The 24,936-nt window shown below is 36.0% G+C and overlaps 1 protein-coding gene across 11 annotated transcripts in view; it reads right to left on the reverse strand.

Annotated features, from left to right (window-relative positions):
- LOC5577995 (axin) overlaps positions 1 to 24,936 on the reverse strand; it is a 72,450-nt gene that overhangs the window by 20,931 nt on the left and 26,583 nt on the right. For all 11 annotated transcript variants that reach the window (XM_021854272.1, XM_021854279.1, XM_021854274.1 and 8 more), the window contains one exon: positions 1,490 to 2,762. In XM_021854272.1, the coding sequence (XP_021709964.1) occupies positions 1,490 to 2,481 (992 nt within the window). In that variant the 5' untranslated portion in view covers positions 2,482 to 2,762. The remainder of the gene's footprint in view (positions 1 to 1,489; positions 2,763 to 24,936) is intronic.

Below are 24,936 nucleotides of genomic sequence, written 5' to 3' on the forward strand. Positions count from 1 at the left end.
ATATGTTTGAGTTTTTCGGAATTCATTATCATGAACATCATTTTAAAAAATGTGGCGGAATCAGTTTCGTCTTTCGTATTGTAGTTTTTTTTTTGCTTGATGGAATTCCAGTAGGAATTTATTACAGCTTTTCAACCGTATGGTTCTACGCGAGTAGCATTGTTGGGTGAGCTGCATTCAAAGCAGTGGCGATTCCCTAACCACAAATCTATCTGAGGTTACGAGTAGAGATGTACCGAATAAAACAATTCGGTCTTCGGCCGAATACCGAACAGTTGAAATAATATTACTCGGTCAAACGAATATTCGGCCAAACAAAACCTTAATATTCGGCCGAATAACACCCACATGTTTGTTGTATTTCACAAAAACTACATTTTTTATCCTGGATTAAAACAAAAAAGCTACGGAATGCTTTTACGGTGAATGAGGCTTTTGAACACGTTCAGGGAAATTACAAAAATCATTAGATCTGAGGATTGGTTTTTTTAGGATTGGGGTATAATTTGCTTGATTCTTCATCCGACTTCTGGAAGTGCTTCATAGAAACTGGAGCAAATACACCGCAGACCTCTGTCTGACATAATAAAGGAATCAGTAGGTGTCGCAAAAATATCGAAAATATGATGAGGTTATGTAATCTTAAGCCTTACCCTACAGCTATCTTCTGCAAGATAAGTGAATCGTTTATTTGCACAGAATTGCCTGTGTATAGAACGGAAAAATTATCACAATTCAAATTTTTGGCATCCATCTCTATCCATGGAATACATAAAAAAGAAAATTCGATGTATCAACACTTGAATAAATCAATTGATTTTTTATTTTAATTTTCCTGTGTGTGAAACATAATATTTCATTAGAATTTAGTTTATTTTGTTATTATTCAGTTACTATTCGGCCGAAATGAATAATTCGGCAGACCGAGTATTCGGCAAAATCAAAATAGTAGAGATATTCGGCCCGAATATTCGGTACATCTCTAGTTACAAATCGCTCCTGATTTAAAATGTATTACAAATGAAAGTCGGGAATAACAGTTTAGTATTAGTTTTGGTACTTAACCCATTATTTCCCATACGACTTTGATTGACTATTTCTTTACGTCTTTTGGTTTGTCTCTATCAGATCAGATCAGATCAGATCAGATATCAGCTTTCGGGGCTGGGAGGGCATACAGACAGAGTATTCTAAGCATAGTTGATTGTACCAAAATATTTTTTTATTTATTCATTAGGATTTAAACAATAGCATAGCTCAAATTTAAATAATATTGAAATAAGACAAAAAAAAAACTACTACATATCATTGAGTAAAACCGACAACAAGTTTGAAGTAAGCTATAGAATAAAAAATAATAAAAATCAACTCTACGAATGGCTAGCATAACCAAATAAGAAAGCTCATATTTTACTGATAAATAGCTAATATATGGACTAAATATCTAAAGCATTTCAATTTCAAAACTCCTCCCCCAAATCGCACTCACCCTGGCGGCCTCATTTCGAGCCTTCGCTTCTGCGTCGCTATCAGCGCATCCTTGGTCAGCGTCATGGCCGGTTTGTTACCGGGCGCCAGATTACTACCGCTACTGCTACCACTGCCGCTCACTCCGGAGGTAAACGAAATGTTACTGGCCGCTACAACGGGCCCCGTAGCACCGTACAGCTGCTCGATCGAATCGGCATTGACTAGTTCGGAGTCTTCATGCAGGGTTGGCAAGGCGGAGGAACTATGCGATATCAGCTCCGAAGTGGAACTGCTGCTGGTTAGGGACGAGAGCGCACCGGGCGCCGCAACGGAACTCGGTCCGGCTGCTGGAATACCGGCTGGAAGACTTATACAGCTGGCCCCACCGCTACCACTGCCGCTGCCAAATTGCATATTCTGAACATACTGTATGTACAGATCCGACTGGAGGAAGTTTGGGTAGGTCGTAGTACTTATGATAGCTGCCACGTCCGCTTGCATTTGATCGAAGATGTCCGGCGTGAGGATCATCTCATTCTTCAGTCCAGCCTTGATCGTGTTCCGAATCTGGTCGTTACAGTACAGCTTCGATTCCCGAGGTACCCGCTTCAGGAACCGCCGGTATATTGCACCAATCGTTTGTGTCACCTTTTCGGGATCGCTGAGTTGCTTGAGACCCTCGCAGGCAAAGTAGAACTTGAGCCTGCTCGAGTGCTCTTCACCTTCGAGTTCAACGAAGCGCTTGAACAACTCCGCTCCGTCCGCATCTTCAAGCAGGTTTGTAAGCTTGTCCGCCCATCGGTAATAGGCCGGCGGAGAATCGCGCGACTTGTCCCGATGGAGGCTGTCGGTCATCTGGAAGGACGACGAGGAACCGGATCGGATCGAGTGCGCTTCAAACTTGGACCATTCGCTGGAGCTCACCTTCCGGCGGCTTTCCTCTCCTGGCACTGGTGGTCTCGGTCCGCTGCACGTAACGTCATCAAATTTGTGTGAAGAATACTGACTCATCGAGGAAAAACTTGCGGTTTCGCTTGCCACCTCATATAACAACGCAATTGTAACGTGCGGAAGACGTGTGGATTCGTTAGCAGGCAATTATAGTTTTTTTTCTTGCTTCGACAATTTGATTATCGTCGAAAATTTGCTTTCAGGAACACACGCTGCCCGTCCGATATTGATGTAGATTGGACGGAAGGTTTGCGGTTTCTTCTGAAGGAAACTTGTTCGGCGTCTGTCCGACGTGTGTGTTCCAAGGAAAGCGCAACTGATGATTTGCGGTAAGTTTTTATCTGCAATGGGAGATGAAAAAAGACATCGTTAGTATGATAATAATAAGTTTTTGGAGGGGCGAAGTTTGCATAAGCCGTGTACACTAAGCAAATAAATTGCGGGAAGGCATCCAACTATAAGGTAGATTGCTTGATTTGTTCGTATTCCAACTGGATGAAAGGTTCTCATTTCATATATTTATAGAAAAGTAATACGAAATCATTAGTTTTCTAAAAATATCAAAAGTTATCTATTGCTGTTGAAAGATTCTATGATAAATCATATTGAATGCACCTAGAATTTTCCAGATAATCGGTCAATTGGGGTAGCTTTGATAATAGGTATGTGAGCACATAAAAACCCACAACCAATGTTTGACATCATTGCAATTGGAATTGGATTGGAGAATGTTAATAGAGAATGTATGGGCATAAGATTTTTTGCATTAAAATACAGAATTTATAAAAAAAGTGATTGTAGGAACAAACATCTCTATTAGCCTCTTAATTTTTTTTTCGGTAGCGATAGGGGTAGTACTGGCACTTTTAATCTGCCCTAAGCTCCTTACCAGCATTTGCTTTTATAAGCCTCTATTGCGTTCATCACACAGACGTTCCTAAGCAATGTTGCTCAAATGGTCACTGTGTACCGTAGCAGCAATCAGCCCTTACCGTAGTTTTGCAGTCTAGTAGCTCAGACTACTATCAAACTATGATAAGGCCAGAAATGCTACTAGAGTGGTTAAAGTGAAGAACGAAATAGTTTTATTAAAAGGTCCCCATTCCCCATTTTATTTTATTATTCACTGTCACATAATTGTCTCACTTTTGCTGTCGTCACTTTTGTTTTTGACACTACCACTTCTATATCCGATTATATCATGTATGAACTTTCGTTATCACTTTCCAGTATCACAGCTAAAAGTTTCACCAATATTACATCAAGCCACTTTCATACCAATTTATTTTATTACCAATAATTGAAGGATGTTTTTTTACTATTTAATTGAACTACAAATTATCACAACGACCGTAACAAAAAAAAAAAAATACTTCGATCACTTTTATTGCCCTCACTGTTATTATGAACACTGTCATTGTAAAAGTGTAAAGAACTAGGCAATAGTGTTTTTCTTTAAAGAAATAAGTGCATACGGTTATTATTATGTCTATGGTATAAACGTAACCCTCACAATCACTTCAAATGCAATTTCAACAGTTTATCATCACTATGCAATTCATCAAGTATCACTATCACCCTCACAATCATTAATTTTATAACGACGAATGTTGCACAGAAACTCACCGAATACTCACTTTTAAGTCACATAACAAAAAGTTGGATCATGCGTTAGCTTCGAAACCTATCCACCATTACGGATTAGTACAAAGGATGCTACAATTCATCTAACAAACTGCAACTATAAGTAGAGGTGCATAAGTAACTACTGAGCCCTGGCGGTCCCTCCATTCGAAGAGTTCCTGATAATATGCAAACATATATTAACAGATCCTCAGCCTGCAAGCAGCCGTTTCATGATAAATCATGATCCGTTAGAGGTGTGCCAAAGTATTGGGAAGGTGATATTTTATACAAACGGATATTATTTTACGGTGCACCTTCACTTTGGCACCGTCAATCCCCATGATCCAGGCCAGGGATCTCTGTAAGCCTCTTACAATTTGTATAAAAATATACTTCGGAATAGATATCAATTAACTTTTACGTTACGACATTTAATTCAACAAAAATCAATTAGGAAAAAAACTACTAATTGAACTTTAACTCTTCACTTTTTCAAAAGAAAAAATAAACTGATCAAAATCACTCAAACTTAGAACAAATCACCGAAGTCGGTAATTTATTTACCGAAATCTCAACAGCTGAACGATCGGTAACCGTTTCGGTAAATGGAAAGATTACGGAACGGTCCGTAGTTTGCGTTTGGGATGGCATTTTGTCAAAATTACTGAACATTCGGTAATCGCTTACCGAAAAACTGTAACTTCGGACCAGCGATTTTTTTTCCCGGAAGGTTGTGTATAGCAAGAAAAAGAACACGCATGTAGGGAATATTCCACTTAGAGTTACTGTGCGCGTGCTGTAGCCTTAGGTGCAGGAGCCTCATTGCTTGCAAGCGCACGGGAGCGCTGTACATTGTGAGACCTTTTTTAGTGCGCCACATTTTTCTTGAGATGTGTCTCACTGCTGTCTCATGTGCTCCGTCACATGTGCTGTTTAAAATTCAGCGCAATGATTGAAGTGATAACAAAAGTTTTCAACGAAGATTGAAATTGTAACTCTTGGATCGCGAGTCTCCGACCATATCATGTAGGCCATCTAGACACCTGCTTAATGAGGCGAGAATAGTTGTAGAGGGTCATCGTTACTAAGCAGTTGTTTCACAACTTGCATGCCGATGGCGAGCCGTAGCGCCAAGCAGCGCATGAGACGAGTCTCCCCGGGAGCACATTACTTAGCGCGCGCTTTTAGAATTTTCGTGAGCCTCCGTCTAGCGCAGCACACTAGGAATCCGAAGAGCTGAGAGACGGTTTGATTGGAGGCTCGTCAGTACATTTATGTGCTCCTAAGAAATATGTAACTCTAATTCCAATGCAATTTATTAACAATTTAACTTACAATCAACTTTTGTCCCTTGGCTTATCGTTCAGATTCAATTATTCGGGGCATGCCGATGCTGCATATGTCTAATTCAGAACGTCCAAATGCAGAAGATGGAGCTGTAGCTGGTAATTTTTGGTGTAGTGCTGCAAAAGAAGCAGCGGAATGATAAAAGACGGAGCTGTAAGCTGTAAACGATACAGAGGCGCGTCCACGTTCGAAACCATGGGTAGGACAAACGTTGGCATATATTTTGTGCACAGTGAAGCTAAGAAGAATTTTAACCCTGAACTTGAAATTGGAGTTTTACTATATTTGAGGTGCACAAATGCAAAGGGGTGTAACTTTGTGGTTGGTTTTTAGTTGAGTTGAGAAAATTCTACTGTTTTCAAACGTTCTAGCGATATTTTGTTGATTTTTCCGCCCAACAGAAAAGACACCCTTATTTCCATGCTAGTGTTAGCCACAATACTGAAAAATCTTTTCGTCTTCACAGACCTCTTGCTAAAAAAAGAAACCTAAAAGGAATAAAGAAGAAGCCGAAAAAAGACTAAGCAGGGACTGAAAAATCAAAACAAAAACTAGTAGGACTCATAAGAGAAGAGTTTGACTCTTCATAGCTTCAGAACATACCACTATGGGCAATTAGGTGGCCAATAATCGAAAAAATGACTTGCTCTGATACGTTTTTCTTGTACATTATTTCATAGTTAACACTTCTATTAGGATATTCCTGGAATATCAGGACAAGATCTTTTATATTTTAACAGATACAGTATGTCAAAGTTAAGAGTTTTTAAGAAAAAATAAGAATTCAGTGCAAACACAAGGTACACATTGAATACAATATACTGCACGATTGTAATATTTTATACAAATCTTTATACATTGTCCGAAAGCTTATTCAAAAAGCTATTTAAGAAAAATAAAATGAAATAAAAATTCGTACTTTAGGTCGCAAAAATGCGGGAAGTGCATTGAAAAAATAAATTGATTTTTTATCGAAACTTTAAACATCCCATACTTTTTTGTCCCAAGTTGTCCCAGGCTAAAATTTATTTTCAAGGGTACTTTGAGTTGTTAACTAAAGGATCGTGAAGAATTTAGCTGCACAAATCCGCACTTTTTTAATTTAGGGCTTTTTGAATTTTTACAAAATTTTCAACTATTTTGTATTAAAACCAGCTAAAAAATAATTCAGAGAAAAACAGAATATCGCTAAATACTGTATATCATCATTTCTATGTAAGTTGTAACATTTATTATGGTTTGCACAATGTTAATCCCATAAATGGCTTATATGCATTATTAGTAACAAAACTTATTATTTCAAAAGTCAGTCTCGAAAACTTGTTTTTGAAAATAAAACATCAAATTTGTATCGAAAAACTCATAAATACGACATGAGATGGAAAAAATATTTTTGGCCGCCAGTCTATATGGAAACCGCCCATAGTGCATACATTACTCTAAGATCAAAGACTTTTTTTTGGGAATTCCTCGTGACATTACGACAAGTATTACTGTATGTTTTTTCATGATTTTCTCTAGGAATTTCAACAGAAATGTATTAAGTTATTTGTCCAAATATCAGATTTAACTCCGGCAATTTCTAAACGAGTTCATTTAGTGAAACTTTTTCGAAGAATTTCTCAAAACATTGTTTAGGATACTTCAAGAATACCACCTTGATTTTCTCAAAGAGAACACATGAAATTTCTTCAAAGATTATTTCATAAATCATCTGAATTGGCTTGTTTAAAGATATTTTTAGTTTTTCACAAATTCTAATTCTACGTTAAAAATTGAATTAGGATCCTTTGTTTTATAATTTTCCGTGCCGTGGAATTATATTCATAACACATTTCAAGTTAGTATGGAAATCACTTTTGGCGATGAAAATTTTATTACGGGACGAGCTGTCATTATGTGAATTGAAATGTCATTGAGTCTACATATTGAAAACTTTATTTATCATTTATAATGTCAAAATTATGATCGCAATAAAATTGTGTTTTACTCAGAAAAAAACCAGTAACTTTTGCTTTGCTAAACAACCCATTTTCTTCAAAAAATCTGTGTGACATTTTTCAAGAAAGTCTTAACTTCTCAAAGATTTTATCCAGCGATTCATCCAACGATTTCCCTGGAACATTCTCCGGGATTCCCGGTCAAAACATCTTCCAAAATTCAATCAATAATCCGGATTTCCTTTAAAATTGTGTTTCATGATTTCAGCAATTGTTCCAAAGATTCTAAGTAGGTTTTATTTTTTTTACAGAAATTCTTCTAGGAATGTCTCCAGGAAAATGTAATTTTTTTTCTGCAAATCAAATCCAAGAGCTATTTGTAAGGGAAATTCTAGGGTAAACTCTGATAAAACTTGTGTAAGTTTTAAAGTCAACCTTAATGAACAAGGGTCGCTGAAATAACTTCTGGATCATTGAGGAAGTTTTGAAAGATGTTCTAGATAATTTGCTAAGATAATCGAACAAAAATCAATCGAATTTCGGAATAGTATTCCGAAGTATTTTCTGAAGAAATTTCTTGAAAAACATTGGACAGAATCTTCATAGAAATTTGTGTAGGGATGATCGGAGGAATTCTAGTAGGGCAAACTGGTTTAAATATTTAAATAAACTTTTAAAAATGTATGGGATTTTATTTTTAAACTGCATTGCATGCTGGAAAACTCTAAAAAAATATACATAAATTTGTTTGAAGAAACCATCAGGGAATTTTGGATTTGTGGGATCAAACTCATCATTTTTGAATGAATAAATATAAAGTATATGCCTTTATGACCTAATTGACAACCTAGAACATCCTGAACATCCTGAAGTTTGGAAAATTGAACTATAAGTACATACGAAGCGTGAAATGCTGTTTGTGAACATAAATGATGTTCAGGCTAGATAATACAGAATTACTCTTTTAACGAAAACACTATTTCACTTGCTTTGCTATGTCCTGGGATGTTCTAGGACGTCCATACTGTCCTGAAGCACACTCTTTGAAATCTACAACCGTAACAGTAATTGTTTGGGTTAAAAACAATAACATTACAAATTCAAATAGAATCTACCAACCTCTGAGAATATTTCAAGGAACGTTCGGGATATTCCAGGCCCTCCAAATTACCCTGGAGTTCAGAACTTCAGGTCTACACTTGTTCCAGTAGTTATTCTCGCTAAACTGAGTGAAGTTATATAATCTACAATGTTTACTGAACCTTGTCACGGATCAAAAGGCTACTTCAAGAAACTTTTGAGGTATTACAGGCCCTCCAAATGACCCTGGAAATCTGAATTTCATGTCAACATTTATTCCAGTAGTATTTCTTGTTAAACTGGGTGAAGTTATATAATCTACCATGTTCACTGAACTTTCACACGTACCAATAGGATGTTTTAAAGAACGTTTGGAGTATTCCGGGCCCTCCAAATTACCCTGGAGTTCAGAACTTTAGGGCTAAACTTATTCCAGAAATTTATCTCGCTAAACTGAGTGAATTTATAAAATCTTTCCTGTTCACTAATCCTTCTCATGCATCAATAGGCTGTTTCAAGGAACGTTTGGGATATTATAGGTACTCCAAATTACCCTGGAGTTCAGAACTTCAGTTCTACACTTATTCCAGTCTTTTTTCTTGCTAAACTGAGTAAAGATATATAACTTACCAAGTTTACTGAACCTTGTCACGGATCAATAGGCTAATTCAAGGAACGTTTGGGGTATTCTAGGCCCTCCAAATTACCCTAGTGTTCGTAACTTCAGGTTTACATTTGTTTCAGTAATTTATCTCACTAAACTGAGTGAAGTTATATAATCTAACATGCTCACTAAACCATCTCATGGATCAATAAGCTCTTTCAAGGAACGTTTGGGATATTCCAGGCCCTCCAAATTACCCTGGAGTTCAGAACTTCAGGTCTGCACTTGTTCAAGTAATTTATCTCGCTAAAGGTTTTGCAGATCCTTCAAAATTTACCCAGGACTTCAGAACTTCAGGTCTACTATTTTTCCAGTAATATTTCCTTCTAAACTGAGTGAAGTTATATAATCTACCATGTTCACTGAACCTTCTCACAGACCAATTGGCTATTTCAAGGAACGTTGGTGATATTCCAGGCCCTCCAATTTACCCTGGAGTTCAGAACTTCAGGTCTACCCTTGTTCCAGTAACTTTTCTCGCTAAAATGATCAAAGTTTTCCCTTTGGGGCTGGCACGGTCATTTATGACCGCAGTCGGAAAATGGCTGTATAAAAAGAACCAATGAATAAAATTTATTGTCTTCGGAAAAGTCCTTGCAAATATATTTCCCTGTCAGGGAAAAATTTTAGGTGTATGCCTTAATGTCCTACTTGGCAACCTAGAACATCCTGAACATGCAGAAGTCTGACAAATAGAATAATTGGTATAAAAGTAGCTTAAAATGCCTTTTGTAAATACAATTGATGTTCGTACTTGGTAATACATACCTATTATGTCAAGAAAAACGCTGCTACACATGACTTTTCATGTCCTGGGATATTCTACGACGTTCAGACTATCCCGAAGGTCAATTCTCGAAATTTACAGCAGTAGTTGCTTGCGCTAGAAATAATCAGCGATGCCAGATTTCTTTGAAAATCATTCCGTAGACGAAAAGTGATAAGCGTTGGGAGAGATCCCCGGCATTGCAATTCCGTAGATTTCCGTTGGAAAAATCCGTAGCTTTCTGTAGAAAATATACATTTTCCGTAGAATTATCTTACGGATCCGTAGAAAGTGCTCAATTCCGTAGATCTACGGAAATTTCCGTAGATCTGGCAACGCTGCAAATAATAATATTTTCAACTCAAACGGAATCTATTGACCTCTGAGAATCTCAAAAGCTTTTCCAAACTATCCTGGAGCTCAGAACTTCAAATCTGCCCTTGTGACAGTGTTTTTTTCGCTAAATAGAGTTCAGTTATATAATCTACCAGGTTATATAGGGCCCCCATAGCCGAAGCTGTAAAGACGCGGGTATTCATCATGACCATGCTGAGGGTTCCGGGTTCGATTCCCGGTCGGTCCAGGATCTTTTCGTAATGAAAATATTCTTGACTGCCTTGGGCATAGAGTAAAGGGTGTCCACGATGAAATTGCCACACGCAAAATTGATTCGCAAAATTCGAGTTTTCATCCGTATTCCATCAAAACTTCAGGGATTGAGAAATAAATATTAAACTTCATTTTACCATTTTACTCGTATTTGATTTACAGTCCATACGTAAATGCCCGCACCTTGGCCTCAACCCCGGCCATGAGATTCTGCACAACCTGTGAATCAACGGTTTTTTGCATGTAAACCAAGAAGAAGAAGAAGAAGAATCTACCAGGTTCACTAAACTTTCCGTGTGATCAAATGGTATTGCTAAATACTTTTAAGATACTCAGGGTCATCCGCAATGCCCTGCAGCAGTCCCTGAAATCTACAGTCGTAGCCTAGTCCGTAACAGCAGTTGTTTTCGCTTACATAACCAATCGAACTCTGTGAACCTGGGGGTCGGCTCTGGTCGCATGGTTTGCTGCTAGGGTTTGATTAACATCAATAAAGAGGAGTAAATACCAATAGAATGATTCGTTTGGGGAACAAAGGAGATTGGTAAGCACTTATGACGCTTAACGAAATTTCGGTAAGTTTAATGTTCACTGTGCTTGCACTTTGAGCTGTCAACCCAATCGCGAAGTGTCCTCATGGATAGTCTCATAGTCCACACTGCCATCTGTTGCAAGAACCGCGCGAAGCACTGTCTGTCATGATGGATTTTTAGCTGACGTTTGCCTAACACGCACACTACTACACGAATTGCCTGTAAGTTTTGTTCGCATCATTCAGCAACGTGTACACTATCAAAAGTCAAAGCGGTCGAACACTAGCGCCTCTGGTGGAACGATCGCGTCGGTCAAATGAAATTCAAATTCATCGTTAAACGCATGTACCATGAGCTTCTCAAGAGTGTTACGTCTGTTTGTCTGTGACAGTACAGTAGTGACGCCTCTACACGGAAAGTCGTGTTGCACGATTGCAAAAAAGAAGTAGAGCTCGAGATTTGTATGACGATTACCGGATCTTTTCGTAAAGGAAAGAGTCTTGACTTCCTTGAGCACAGAGTATGGGCGCATGCCTGCCACACGATATTAAATGGTGATAAATGTGGAAGTGCTAAACTAACACTAAGCTGAGAAGCCAGCTTCCTCCCAGTGGGAACGATATGCCAAGAAAAAAGAAGAAGATTCGTCGACAAACACATATATTCAAAACGTGTTTCTACTCGTTTACGCATTTAGACTCTACTGACGTTTTCACAAATTGTTCTCAAACAAAAGGTGAAAAGCAGGGGGGTTGAAAATAGTATATTTTTACGTGACATACTTTATGGATGCTTCCCAATAGATGTCGCTAATTATGACTGGAAACTTTGTCGAATACACCATCATTGGCGTAGGAACAGGGGGGGCCAGGGGGGCCCGGCCCCCTCCAGAACCATCCAGGCCCCCCCCAGAATTTTTGATGATAATAAAATTAAAAAATTTAAAAACAAACAAACAAATTACCTAGCAGGAAAACCTTCTGAATTAATCTAGGTACATGACTCTTGTTATTGACAAAAATTTCTTCAGTAGTTACGTTATTTTATGTTGTAGAACGCTATAGCGAGAAAACCTCGCTTATCTTATACAGCATCAGCGTGATGGTTCTGACTTTGGTGAATCACGCGACAACCGAAAGCTTATCCGTCCGGCTGTCGATCGATTACTGTTAGAACTAGCTTCATGTTGTATGCGGTAAGCACAACTTTTCTGACATATCCATTACCAAAAATATCGTGGTATAAAAAAGTGGAAGTTTGGTCCCAAAAATTCGTTTTTTTTTCTGATCAATCCAATTAATTCTGTTTTAGCATAGAGCAGCACTGCATTTTGATTTTTCATGTTTTTTGGAGGATACCCTGCTCGAGGTGTGTGGTGATGATGATTACCCTTATGAGAATCCACTAAAGAAATCCATTTAACTTTAACTCGTATAATGTCCGAAAAAAATAATTGAAAAAATAGACAAAGTTACTATAGGAATTTCTCAGACAATACATGGCGGGGATTCTTGTCGGAAAATAAGGCTTAACTTTCAAGGAATTTCGGCATGGCAAAGTTTTCTTCAAATGAATGGTAGAAATTGAACATGGCGTGAAAAAAAAAATGTAACAAAATCGACCATTTTGATTTTGATTCAATATTTTAAGTAGTTTTGCATGAATAAATTTATTGCTTGAACAATATTTTTTGCAAGAAAGATTATTATTTCCAAAATTATTTGATTAATATTCAAAAAAAATCCTACCGAGATGAACCAGCCTCAGGCTGAAAGTCTCGTTAATAAAGATAATAATAATAATAAATTCAAAAAAAATGTAGCATAAATTTTCGAAAAGCTTTTCGATATGCGTAATAAAATTTTAGTTTAATCAAATACCTTAAGGAATATTTAAGGGGGGCTTCAGAACTTTTGCAAATCTTTTCGAAATTAGTCAACTAATATTGTGGGACTTGTTCATACTTTCAAAGCGAATTCATCCTGGTGGACATCCACTCCTATGTCAACTTTTTATTATCAAATTGGTTTCGGAAAATGTTCCCGGATTTACCTTAAAAATGTTACTTTATCTTTCAAAAATTCAGTTTTCGCTCGCAATTCCTCCAAAAAATTATTAATTCTGTTAAATCTATTTCAGAGGTATTTCGCTAAAAGTTCTATTAGAAATTCTTCTTTGAATTGCTTTAAATAGTTTTCCTAAAAAAAATTTACAAATTCTTCTGCAAATTTCATCAAAAGTCCTTAAGAAATATTTCTAAAATATTTCACAAATTGCGTCAAAAAGTTTTCTATGTTTTCTTTTTTAGAAATTTTGGTTCTAATCCCCGGATCATTCAAGAATTGTAAAAAAAATGTTTTCAAAATGTCTCTTACCCTCGAATCTTTAGAGGAAATTTGTTGAAACCCCCAGGAAAATTTTGCTTTCGAAATAAGCATAGCGGTAGAGGAGTCTGTAGCAGGAGTCTGAGCATAACTGGGAAGGGGAAAATTTATTAAGATATTCATAAAGAAATTTTTATTGATTTTCCTTAAAACACTTCGTTAGAAATTGGTTCTTGGTTTGAATTTTTGTGCGATACGAAAGCGTAATTTCTAGAGGCTTTCTGGCAGAATTCTGGAAAACCAGAAATCAAGGAATGATAGCTTTTAAGCACAAAGAAGATTCTGATGGACCTTGAGAAATTTGTTTTATTTGTTAATTCATTAGAGAATATTTTACTATCCTGTAATTTACCTGTAGAGAAGATATTATAAATTATCTTTCATTGTACCATTGCCCACCTATTGTTCGACTTGCTTCAACATTTTAATGTTTCTTCATCCTTCGCAAACCGCTTTGAGGAACCTCGTACAAATCTTTCTATACTCCAAAAAGCAATGTTTAAAAGAATCTAAATCTTATTATACAAATTGTGAAAAAATTACAGAATTCTTATGCGTATGGAATTCCTCAACAAAATTTTAAAGTAATGCAGAAGTTTCCACTAAGATTTAATCCTCTCTTTCCCATGGTAGCACAGGTGCCACCGATTTTCAACGAACGGTAGCTAAACCGAATTGGTACGAGTAGCTCAATAATGATTGGAATAAATTAATTCGCTCATTTGTCTTATCAAACATCGAAATAAGTGATCTTAGGGTCAAACTATTGGAAAACAATCAACTAACTATTGAAAAACAATCAAATTTGTTTATTGTGATTCTGAATAATTATTAGCTTATTTGTAAAAACTTTTGTTCAAGCACTATTTTTTGAAACGCCATTTTGATATTTAAATTGTCGAACAAAGCTGTGGGAAAGAAAGGGTTTAATTAGAACCTTACATTTTCGCGTTAAACTTTTACAGTACTACAAAATAGTCGATAATAAAACCTTCATAAAAGTTTGTTTGTAATTTCTAGAGGTAGGAAAGAATGGGTTCTACATCAATATGTTCAGCATAGTATCATAAATCTTCAGAGTTCATAGTAATTATTATATAAGATTCTAGTTAGAAATACTTTCAGTAAAAATTTCATACGTTTTAACATGGATCATTTTCTATTATAAAAGACGTCGAAAAAGAACACGATTTTATGTAGTAAATCTTACAAGAACCACTTAAGCTTTTCTGTGAGGTACATTGTTAACATGTTTCAGAAATTCTTAAATTTTACGACAGGAATTCAGTGATATTTTCCGAATTATGTTTAAGCTGCAATTATACAATAACTTATCAACAAGGTTATTTCAAACATTTCGTTACTTCAGAAATCTGATATGATGTGATTCATAGAGGAATTTATAAAGCAATCCCTAAAAATATTAAGTTTTTCCAGGAGTAGTTTTAGACCCAAAAAAATGGAGAGTATTTAAATTTTTATATGTCTTTTTTATGGAAGATTCTTTAGATTTATATTCGCAAAAAATGAGTTATTTCTAGAACTTGAAAGAATACTTGATGGAACTTCTGGAGATTTTTTTTGAAGAATAAGAATGAATTGCAAGTGTTTAGTGAATCTGGTGAAAAAAAATGTTCAATTAAAATCCCAAAAGAATCGTTAATGCGGTTTTATGAAAACAGCTCTGGAAAATGCTAAGATGAATCTTTGGTAATTTTTCAGAAGAATCTACAAGAAACAATAATATAATTCTCTTATAAATCTCTGTACAAATTACTCGGGAATTTTTGATTATTTTCACGGAAGAGATGTGAGATGTTGCACCTTGATTTTTGATAAATCTTTTTTGATCTTTTTTAATTATCTGTGAATAAATACAGATTAAGTGCGGAGAGCTTATCTGAGCAATCATGAATCAAATTTCCCAATTTAATTCTTTTAAATTTCTCAGGAATTTTTTGTGGAATATTGCTAGGAATCCTTAAAGTAACACCTGGAAGAGTCAATTAATATTTTGGTGTACCTAGAGGACCTTCGAGGAGAAAGTATTGAAATAATTTGTAATGCGGAAATCTTCAAACGATTTTTTAAGCAGTTCGATAGAGATTCTTCGAGAAATTTTCTGATGAGATCAAAAAGTCTGAGAATGATTCTCTTGGGGAATCCCAGAACAAACTCAATGAAAACTAGTAAAGGAGTTCTTGAAAAATGCACTGAAAAGTGCGAACATAATTCATGAATAAATTCCCGTAGGAATTCTCAGAGGAAACTCTTCAAAGCACATGATTTAATTCCTGAAATAATTAAAGGAGAAACACAAAAGACAATCCTTGTGGGCTTTTTGCTAGAATTTTTTAAAGATTTTTGACTGGTTACAACAAGAATGAATCTTTTTCGTAGCGATAATTGAAATTTACAAATATCACTGATATGCCACGAAATAAGACAAAATTATAAATGAATTATAAATAAATCGATACAAATCTCTAAAAACTACCAAGTTTGTGAAAATCGTGATTATTGCGACCGTAAAACAAGTATTTGCTAGGCCCCCCCTAGGCCCCCTCCAGGAAAAAATCCTAGCTACGCCAATGTACACCATGTTTCGGAAGTGCTTCGTTTCGTGGTTATTAATTTATTACCACTAAATCCTGACTCTCATCGCGTTGTAGATCTTATGTACTGAACATCCCGACAAGTTAGATAATCTAGAACATTCGAAATGATCTGATAATATTTGCTGAACACTCAGAAGGTTCAGAATATACGGTAGATAACAGTTCATCACCTTGTATGATGAACAAGGTTGTTATTACAAGCATAGACTTCAAGTTATGAACTCAAGAGCAGTTTGGAAGACCTAGCACCTCCCAAAAAAATATTTGTCATCATTTCTTGTTATCTTTAGCATTCTGAGCACCAAAACTATTGAAAGGCGTTCAAAAAACTGTATAATAGTTCTTGGAAAAAATCAGGCCCCAAAGGGTTAAGCTTTTCCTCGGGGAATCTGAGACTATGTTCTTGAATAGCCTGTTGAACCCGTTATAGTGTCTGAAGGTTTCATTAGAGCATGTACAATGTTGCATCAAAATTCCATGCAAGCATAATAATGAGAAAGATGCTTTAGATACCATTTTTGACCATCTATGTCGATTTTAATAAAAAATAGTGATTTGGCGATTTTTCTAAATTTCATATGATGTTTTTTGTAAATTGAGATTTGAATGCCTTTAAAAATGAGTGCGCACACTATTAGCAACATAATTGCTTCACCAACAATGTTTTTTTTTAATACGAGGCGACTTTAACATGAAATTTGTAAACACAATTTTTGAGTAAGTTTTTGTAATGTATCACTAATTTTAGATTTTTATGATTTACTGATCGACTTCGGTGATTTAATTTACCGAACTCCTAGGATCTGATCGCCGGATACCTTAAAACTCTAATATGTTTGCTATATCGTCTGCGACTTACAGACTTCATCTGTGTCGAGTGCTCGACTTGAAGACGACATCGAAGGATATATTATTTATATTAGAAAATTGTGTAGGTATGTGTGGGTATGTTACAACTAGGTTCTGCCAGTAATCGTATACAGGGTAGTTTAAGGGATGCCTCTTGAAATTGCATCAGATTAAAAAAAAAATGGTTTAGTGCGTGGATTCCGATTAGCTTCAAAATACTTTTCTCAATGCTTGACTTGATTTCTTGATTATTTATCCGAGTCAATTTTGCATCTAAGGTTTTATGTTTAAAATTCGGACGGATTCTTGCAGGAATCCCAATAGTGGAATTTCATAGAAATTCATGAAGGAACACAAGAAAAAATCCTCCAAGAATTTCTCCAAAATAATATTTAAATAAAAATGTGAAAAAACTCTACAATATTTATTCAGGAGAGTATAACAAGATGCCTTAAGGAAGTGCTTCCTAGATTCAATGAAATACTCACTTTTCCTTGTGCATTTAGATATCTCCGGAACAAACACTTGTCAAATTTCAAAAGAAATTTACACACTTAAATTGTTTCACCGACCTCAGTGAAACTTTTCGCCGAGAACCCAACAGCTGAGAATTCGGTAATTTTCAATTCAGCATTATTTTACCGAGATCTCGGTAAATTTTTACCGAGAATCGTCAAATTATCACCGAGATATCAGCTGTTGGGTTCTCGGCGAATCCGTTTAAGTGTGTATGTTGAACTATTAGATTTATTCTTGTACTGTAAAGTTCCGTCATTTCACGCATCTTAGCAAATTTTGAAGAAATAGAAAATAAATTTTAATAATATTTCTGTAAAATTTTGATGTGTAACCATATACAGGTATTAAATTTGAAAAATAAAAATTAGGTTTTTAGGATTTTAAAATCGTCAAAACGCGCGTAATTAGGAATTACTAGTAAAACTTTGAATTAACGAAGGATATATTGAAAAAGATTTTGAAAGCATAACATTAAAGAGGCATTAGACTTCACAATATATGCAGTTGATTTTTAAAATATTGAATGAGGTGCCTCGGAGCAAGCGTGAAACATTGTTCAAGGTGTATTCTTCTAGAAAGTTGTGGATGAATCGACTGTAGTATGTTTTTGAATGCCCCACAGTTATGAATCAACGTTTCTTTGAACATGATTGATATTTTATTTCCTAAGGACGGAAAATTGGCTTGCGCATATTATAATTGATGACGATGGTGTATAGATTTTTGGTTCACATATTTAAAATTTGTTCTGCGTAATAAAAACTCTATTTTATGGGATATTCTCCATTTAATCCAACTCTGATCTATATCTGTGTGCTATTCATTATTGTGCAGCGTCTGTACAAAAAAATGCATTCCCATCATTTTCTTTTTTCACTATTCGACGAAAAAAAAATGTTAAGCTTAAACAAATGATGCCAAAAGGCTTGATCTATTAACAGGAACAAGAATAATAAGAACAGGATATTAAACAAATATTGGGTAAAATTTTAACGGAATTCTTGAGACAATTCGTACTTGCTTTTTTCGCAGGATTCTCGCAAATTCTTGAACATGATCCTTATATAAACTTTGCCAATATTTTCAGAAAATACCAACCAGAATCCTATTAAGGCATTTAATCGAGATAAGCCTTGTCTAAGTTATACAATTATTCTCAAAAAGATCATCTTAAGAGATTCTAAAATATCTGTATGAATCTTTAAAAAAATAACTTTCTGATTCAGGTTTATACCTGTACACTTGTTTGCGACAATTCCTACTCTAACAATACACGGCTGTACATAAGTTTTAATATACAAAAAATGTCACCAACCACATTTGTCACCAATAGAAAGGGATCCATTCGTCGTCAGCCATTTTCCACCGCCGTCGGACCAATTGCATGACATTGCGCTAGCCGTGCGTGTATGTACAAGACCCCACTAATGCCATGGATGTGTATATTTCAAACTTCTCCAGAGCGGTTTCAGTTTCGACGAGGCAAGAATGTTGAAATGGAACGCAAATGGAAAAAAGTCGCACAAAAAGGACCCTCTCGGTAGTTGAAAATGGTTGCACTGAAGAAAGGGGATATGAAGAACACTACCCGAGAATAATATACGTCCAAAATACATATTAGAAACATGATATATTTTTGTTTTTCATAACAGATTGGATAAAGGTTATGATCATCATTTTCTAGATCTGAATCTATCTTCACAATTTGATATCATTATGATATTCAAGAATACAAACTTCATTTGTCCAACAAAACTCACAATGAATAAATACATGAAATTATAGGTACAATGAAATCTTTTTAATGACTGTTTGACTCATGGAACCATACTAAATATACTGATCTTTTCAATACCGATTCATGGAAGTTTGACTGTACGCTTTGGTAATCTTTTTTATACATATTTTTTTATCGTTTCTTACCCCTCAAATGGATATAATTCACGAGTATAAGTAGTATTCGTCAACAATCAATATTCAACTTATATAATTTTTATTACTTGTTTATCCTCCAATATGAACCCAAATTTTCAACCCCGATTTTCACATTTTATTGAGCTTTAACCGATCTTGATCAATTGTTTTGACCTTCCAGTCGTCGCGTGGTTGGCCACCGTCAGAACCACCACGCTGCTGTTGTGAACGAAAAGCGAGGTTTTTTCACCAGTGTTGTACAACAGCGCGACGACTGGTGTGTTAATATGCATACTTCAATTATCATTTTAAAGTTCCAAAAATATCAAATTTTAACTAGGTTTCCAAAATTGTAACAAAAACTTTTCTAATGGGTGAGTTGACTACATATTGGAGTTTTGAATCTTTATATTTCATGAAATAGACTCAATCAATGGGGCCTTTCTTAGCCGAGTGGTTAGAGTATGCGGCTACAAACCAAAGCCGTGCTGAAGGTGTCTGTGTTCGAATCCCGGTCGATCCAGGATCTTTTCTTAATGAAACATTTCTTGACTCCCCTGGGCATAGTGTATCATCGTACCTGCCACACGATAAACGAATGCGAAAATGGCAACTTTGGCAAAGAAAGCTCTCAGTTAATAAACTGTGGAAGTGCTCATTGAACACTCAGAAGCAGGCGCTGTCCCAGTGAGGACGTAATGCAAAGAAGAATCAATCAAAACTATTATATTTAAAACATTACAATGTTTTTTTTGTATTCTCACTATATAGCAAATGACGAATAATTAGTTATTTTGATGTTTATGATAATAATATCAATTAATCAAATAAGTTTCCGGTTAACCATAGTGCTATCCAAATTTGTTATTAAATTGTTTGTTTTCATACCAAATTTTGATACATACTCTTATTTTGATCTTTGATATTTCTATTGCGTTATCATATACTATAATATCACAACATAAAATTTTGTTTTCGATTAGTACTCATTGCCTGCTCGGGTACCCGCTCTGTACATATCTACCTACATTATGTTGATATCGCTTGAGGGTCCTCTTGATTTGCTTCCGAGGAGATTCTACAAATGCACATAAATTCAATGGCAGCCTGTAGAAGTGTGCAGAATGTACCTAGTACAAACATTTCATGCACGGTGATTAAAACCTTGCGAGGGCTTGCTGGATCGTTCATGGCAGCAATAATTATGCCGATGAAATTTCGATCCCTAAATTGAAGGAAAAAAATCTAGACAACAATGGATACGAAGGGAACGAACAGCAGGAATGAGCTCAAGCGTGGAGTATGGTGAATGGTTTGGATTGACGGCTGAATAGGGATGGAGATGTTGTTTAGAAATGGTATTTTACTTGTTAAAAAATAGGATGAGTATTTTGCTTTGCAAACATTGCGGATGCATACATTTGCAATATTTTATTTTTAATATTTGTTTAAACACTTTTCCTTTTTTATTACCATGGAACTCATGCTTAAAATAGTCATTCTGCAACTTATTCCGTAAACTACTATTTTGAGTGCTTTGATAAAGAGACCATTCAAAACAGTCTGATTCAATTTTCCTAGGATAAGCAAAAAAGGTAGTTGCTGAACAAAAACAATTGAAGCTTGAAGCTTGTTTCGTTCACGAATATATCTTATTTGTTTTTTTACTTTATTTTGAAATCGGATACCGTGGTTCAAATTTAATTAGAAAATCCGTGAAATAACAGCATGATTATACCAACTCAAACATTGCGTGTGTAGAACAATTTCCATAGGAGCCTTTTTGCACATTAGAATAACAATCGTACAACATGGGTAACGAACATTATGCTCCACGTTCGGAAAAAAATCCTGAAGCATTCTGACATCAGGCAGGCTATCCTCTAAACTCAACAACAATAAACGTCTCCTTGCGGAGCCGAACCAAAACGATTCTGCATTGATCGAGCGCAATTTCCACCTGTTCGTCAAATTACAGTATTGCCCAAATTTGATTGTTTGCATTTCCACACATCCAACCGGCGTTTTCATCGTACATCTTTCGTTCTTCGTACGCGGTTGGGCCTAATTTTGTTTGTCTTGCTTTCGTGGCATTCAAAAATTTCCGCACAGTGGCAAAATCTTGATTCTCCAGAGTACTCATGGAGTCTTGTTTTATGTTTTATCAATCAAAACTGAATAATGTTTTACTATTCGAATAGAAATACAAAGTCTACAAAAGCAGTTAAGTGTCTCATATTGCAATGAACAAGAGACATCGATCACGTCTTTATATAATCGAGAAAGTTTTGTCATTGCTAGTAGTCGAAAGCGGCAAACTCGCCAAGGGCAAAAAGCCATTATAATAAAAACAATAATAATAATCCTTATAAGCTGTTTTACCAAATTGTCATGATAGCGTTACCTAACACTAAGCATCTTGGCATATGAAATTATGGTAATGTTTGAAATGGGGGAGGGCCATTTCGCATAAAGACGTTGCGCATAAGGACGTTTCGCATACGGACGTTTGGCATAATGGACATTTGGCATAATCAGAATTATATGCCTTCATTAAAATGCTACCTGTTCTTGTATGAAACAACTTTATGCGAAACGTATGCCAAACGTCCGTATGCGAAACGTCCTTATGCGAAATGGGTCACCCCCGTTTGAAATGATACTAATGAAAGTAATTAAAAAGAGAGCAATAATTCTAGTAAAAAATCAACGAAATTAAACGATTGAATGCAATTAATATATTTTGACCAATTGTACAATGCAGAGCCCCAGTGTGTTGCGTCTGGTAGCGATTAGTCGGGAGTCCAAGATGTGTGATTTGCAACATGATTTCGGCTAATGCTGAACAATTTGCACATTCGGTAGCAGTCACGATTTTCACCTCTGACCTCAACAAGGAGATGATTCCTATACAAATGTTTGGTGGTTTGGTTTTACCCTTCTTACACTCGTTTTGGTGAACTGAAAGGCTTCCGAATCTTTCAGAATATGTAGTAGTCTACGAAACAAGTTGCAAAATGATGATTTTTACAGCACGAGTGGTACATTTTACCAATGGTCAATATCGACACAGACTCCATAAAAAAAGAGAAGTTTTTTGAGAGCTTGTGAAAAATGGTGTAAAAATATGAAGAAACAAAAAAAAAAATATCGTGACTTGAATATTTTTCTGGCGAAAAAAAAAACCTACTGATAGAAGAGTTAAAAATATTTGCAGAGTCTGAATTTGGTTCACATTTCTTCACCATTCGCTTCGCTAGGTGAATTATTCGATTCTCGTCAGACGGGGTGGGTGCGGCGATGCACTATGTCTATAGACCGCCGAGATGTTTGTTTTGGAAAATCCACTTATTAAAACATCCAGCATCTGGCGCCTCTTTGGGGTGGAACACCGAAAATAATGTTCGTATGATTCGCATTTCATCATAACGAGAGGCCTTTCCTGATGCGTGAGATTGATTTAAATTTATGTTTTCGGTGTTCTTCTTGAAATCAACAGCTGTGCAGTATGTTTCTTATGAATTTCTAATGATGAAATCAGACCTGAAAGTCTCATAAAAGAAAAAAAAATCTGAATATAAAAAATGCAAAAACCCGGAGGTTTGTAAAATAACAACTCAAGAAATCATTTTATTAAGAGAAAAAAGGCACAGCCATACCGTTGCCACTTATCAAATTATAAGTTGACGTTGGCAAAATTAAAAATTAATAACCTCCCGCATGCAGAGAAACAGTCCTTAGCAGCAGTGAAGTCGCTGTCAAGAGGGGGTAATACAACCAGCAACTGTAGGACTCGAATCGGAACCAACCCTCGGTCGCCATGATGGTGGAAACAACAATTGAGGCTTGAAATGCGATATTTTTTAATATGGATGCTTGATTGTTCTTACTTGGAGGTTGTTTTCTAGGGAAACGAATCCAGCAACTGTTGGGCTGGAAGGGACCTCGCATTATTCATGTTCTTTATAAATAATACCTACGTCGAAGGAGCACGGTAAAAAGTGGGCTGGAACAACTGTTGTGAACCCCCTCAGTGAGGTATGTTGAAGAGGGAAGGGATTAACAAAGGGGTTGGGATTTAAAATTTGCCCGAGGGTGCGTACGATGGTACAGTCATAGAAGGATTTTCCATCCCTGCTTTGCATTGTTTACTTCTTGCATTAAAATCTGTACTACTTAGTATTTGGCCGCATAAAATGGGTGATTTCTTCAAGAAGAAAACACGTACAAAAAATCTCCTTTTTTGTGCGTATAATTTTGTAACGTTTATATTAAGCTTCAGGGAAAAATATAAGAATAAATAGGGGCCTTTGTTAGCCGAGTGGTTAGAGTACGCGGCTACAAAGCAAAGCCATGCTGAAGGTGTCTGGGTTCAATTTCTTTTCGTAATGAAAATTTTCTTGGATTCTCTGGGCATAGAATATCATCGTACCCGCCACGAGATATACGACTGCGAAAATGTCAACTTTGGCAAAGAAAGCTCTCAGTTAATAACTGTGGGAGCGTTCATTGGACGCTTAGCTGAGAAGCAGGCTCTGTCCCAATGCCAAGAAGAAGAAAACACTACAAAAATTGTAAATATTTGAGAAATTTTGTAATTATTTCCCTTTTCCCTGTGAAATTGCTGAAAGAACAATAGACTAAGTAGCATGCTATGTGTAAAGTCTGGTCCACGTAGAATTAGGCCGCTTCTTACAAGGGAAGGTCACGATGGTGTTACACGGGGTTTTCAACCGGACTATTTTTGTTTGATTCTACATGTCGAAATATGAAAAACCCCAAAGCCTTTCGGGTGATGGACCAGTGGTGTAGCCAGGAGGGGCTCAGAAAGGATCGATTTTGTACGAATATAATATTATTGAGTCAATTGAAAATTTGTCTAAAACATTTTTCTCAGCATTTATTACGATAGTAATGAACATAATTGACATTAATATATGTTTATAATGAATTTTTATGCCATTGGCATAACTAACGTGGAATATGAACACCAGAACAAATTTGGTTTTATTAAAATAGTAAACGAAGAAAAAAAAACATCCTGATTGCGCCTATGGCATGGAAAAAATACATTTATGTCAATTCTGTTCTCTACCATCACAATAAATACTAAAAAAAAATTTTGGCCAAATTTACAATTAGCTCAATAATATAATGTACGTACAAAATTGCCCCTTTTAGAGCCCCTCCTGGCTACATCACTGGTCCATCACCCGAAAGGCTTTGGGGTTTTTCATATTTCGACATGTAGAATCTAACAAAAATAGTCCGGTTGAAAACCCCGTGTAACACCATCGTGACCTTCCCTTGTTAGTTATAGAAGATGGAATGCGCAAGACGTGAGAGAACTCTGTAAGTTGTAAACTCAACATATTCTGGAAAAAATAATTTTGTTGTGTACAGATCCGATATTACTGTTGCGCATCTTGTTCCAGAGACTGAAGCCGCTCGGCGAATATCAAGCTGGTTTTCGTGAAGGCCGCTCGACAACGGGTTAGATGTTTACCTTACGAATGATCCTAGATAAATTCCGGGAGTATAAATTGCAGACTGTTTATCGATTTCGAAGCGGGGTACGATTCAGTGAAAAGAAATGAGATGTGGTATATAATGTCTGAACATGGTTTTCCGGCGAAACTAATTAGACTGATACGTGCTACGTTGGA

Source organism: Aedes aegypti, chromosome 3 (genome assembly GCF_002204515.2).
Source record: "Aedes aegypti strain LVP_AGWG chromosome 3, AaegL5.0 Primary Assembly, whole genome shotgun sequence".
In the NCBI taxonomy this organism is placed as follows: domain Eukaryota; kingdom Metazoa; phylum Arthropoda; class Insecta; order Diptera; family Culicidae; genus Aedes; species Aedes aegypti.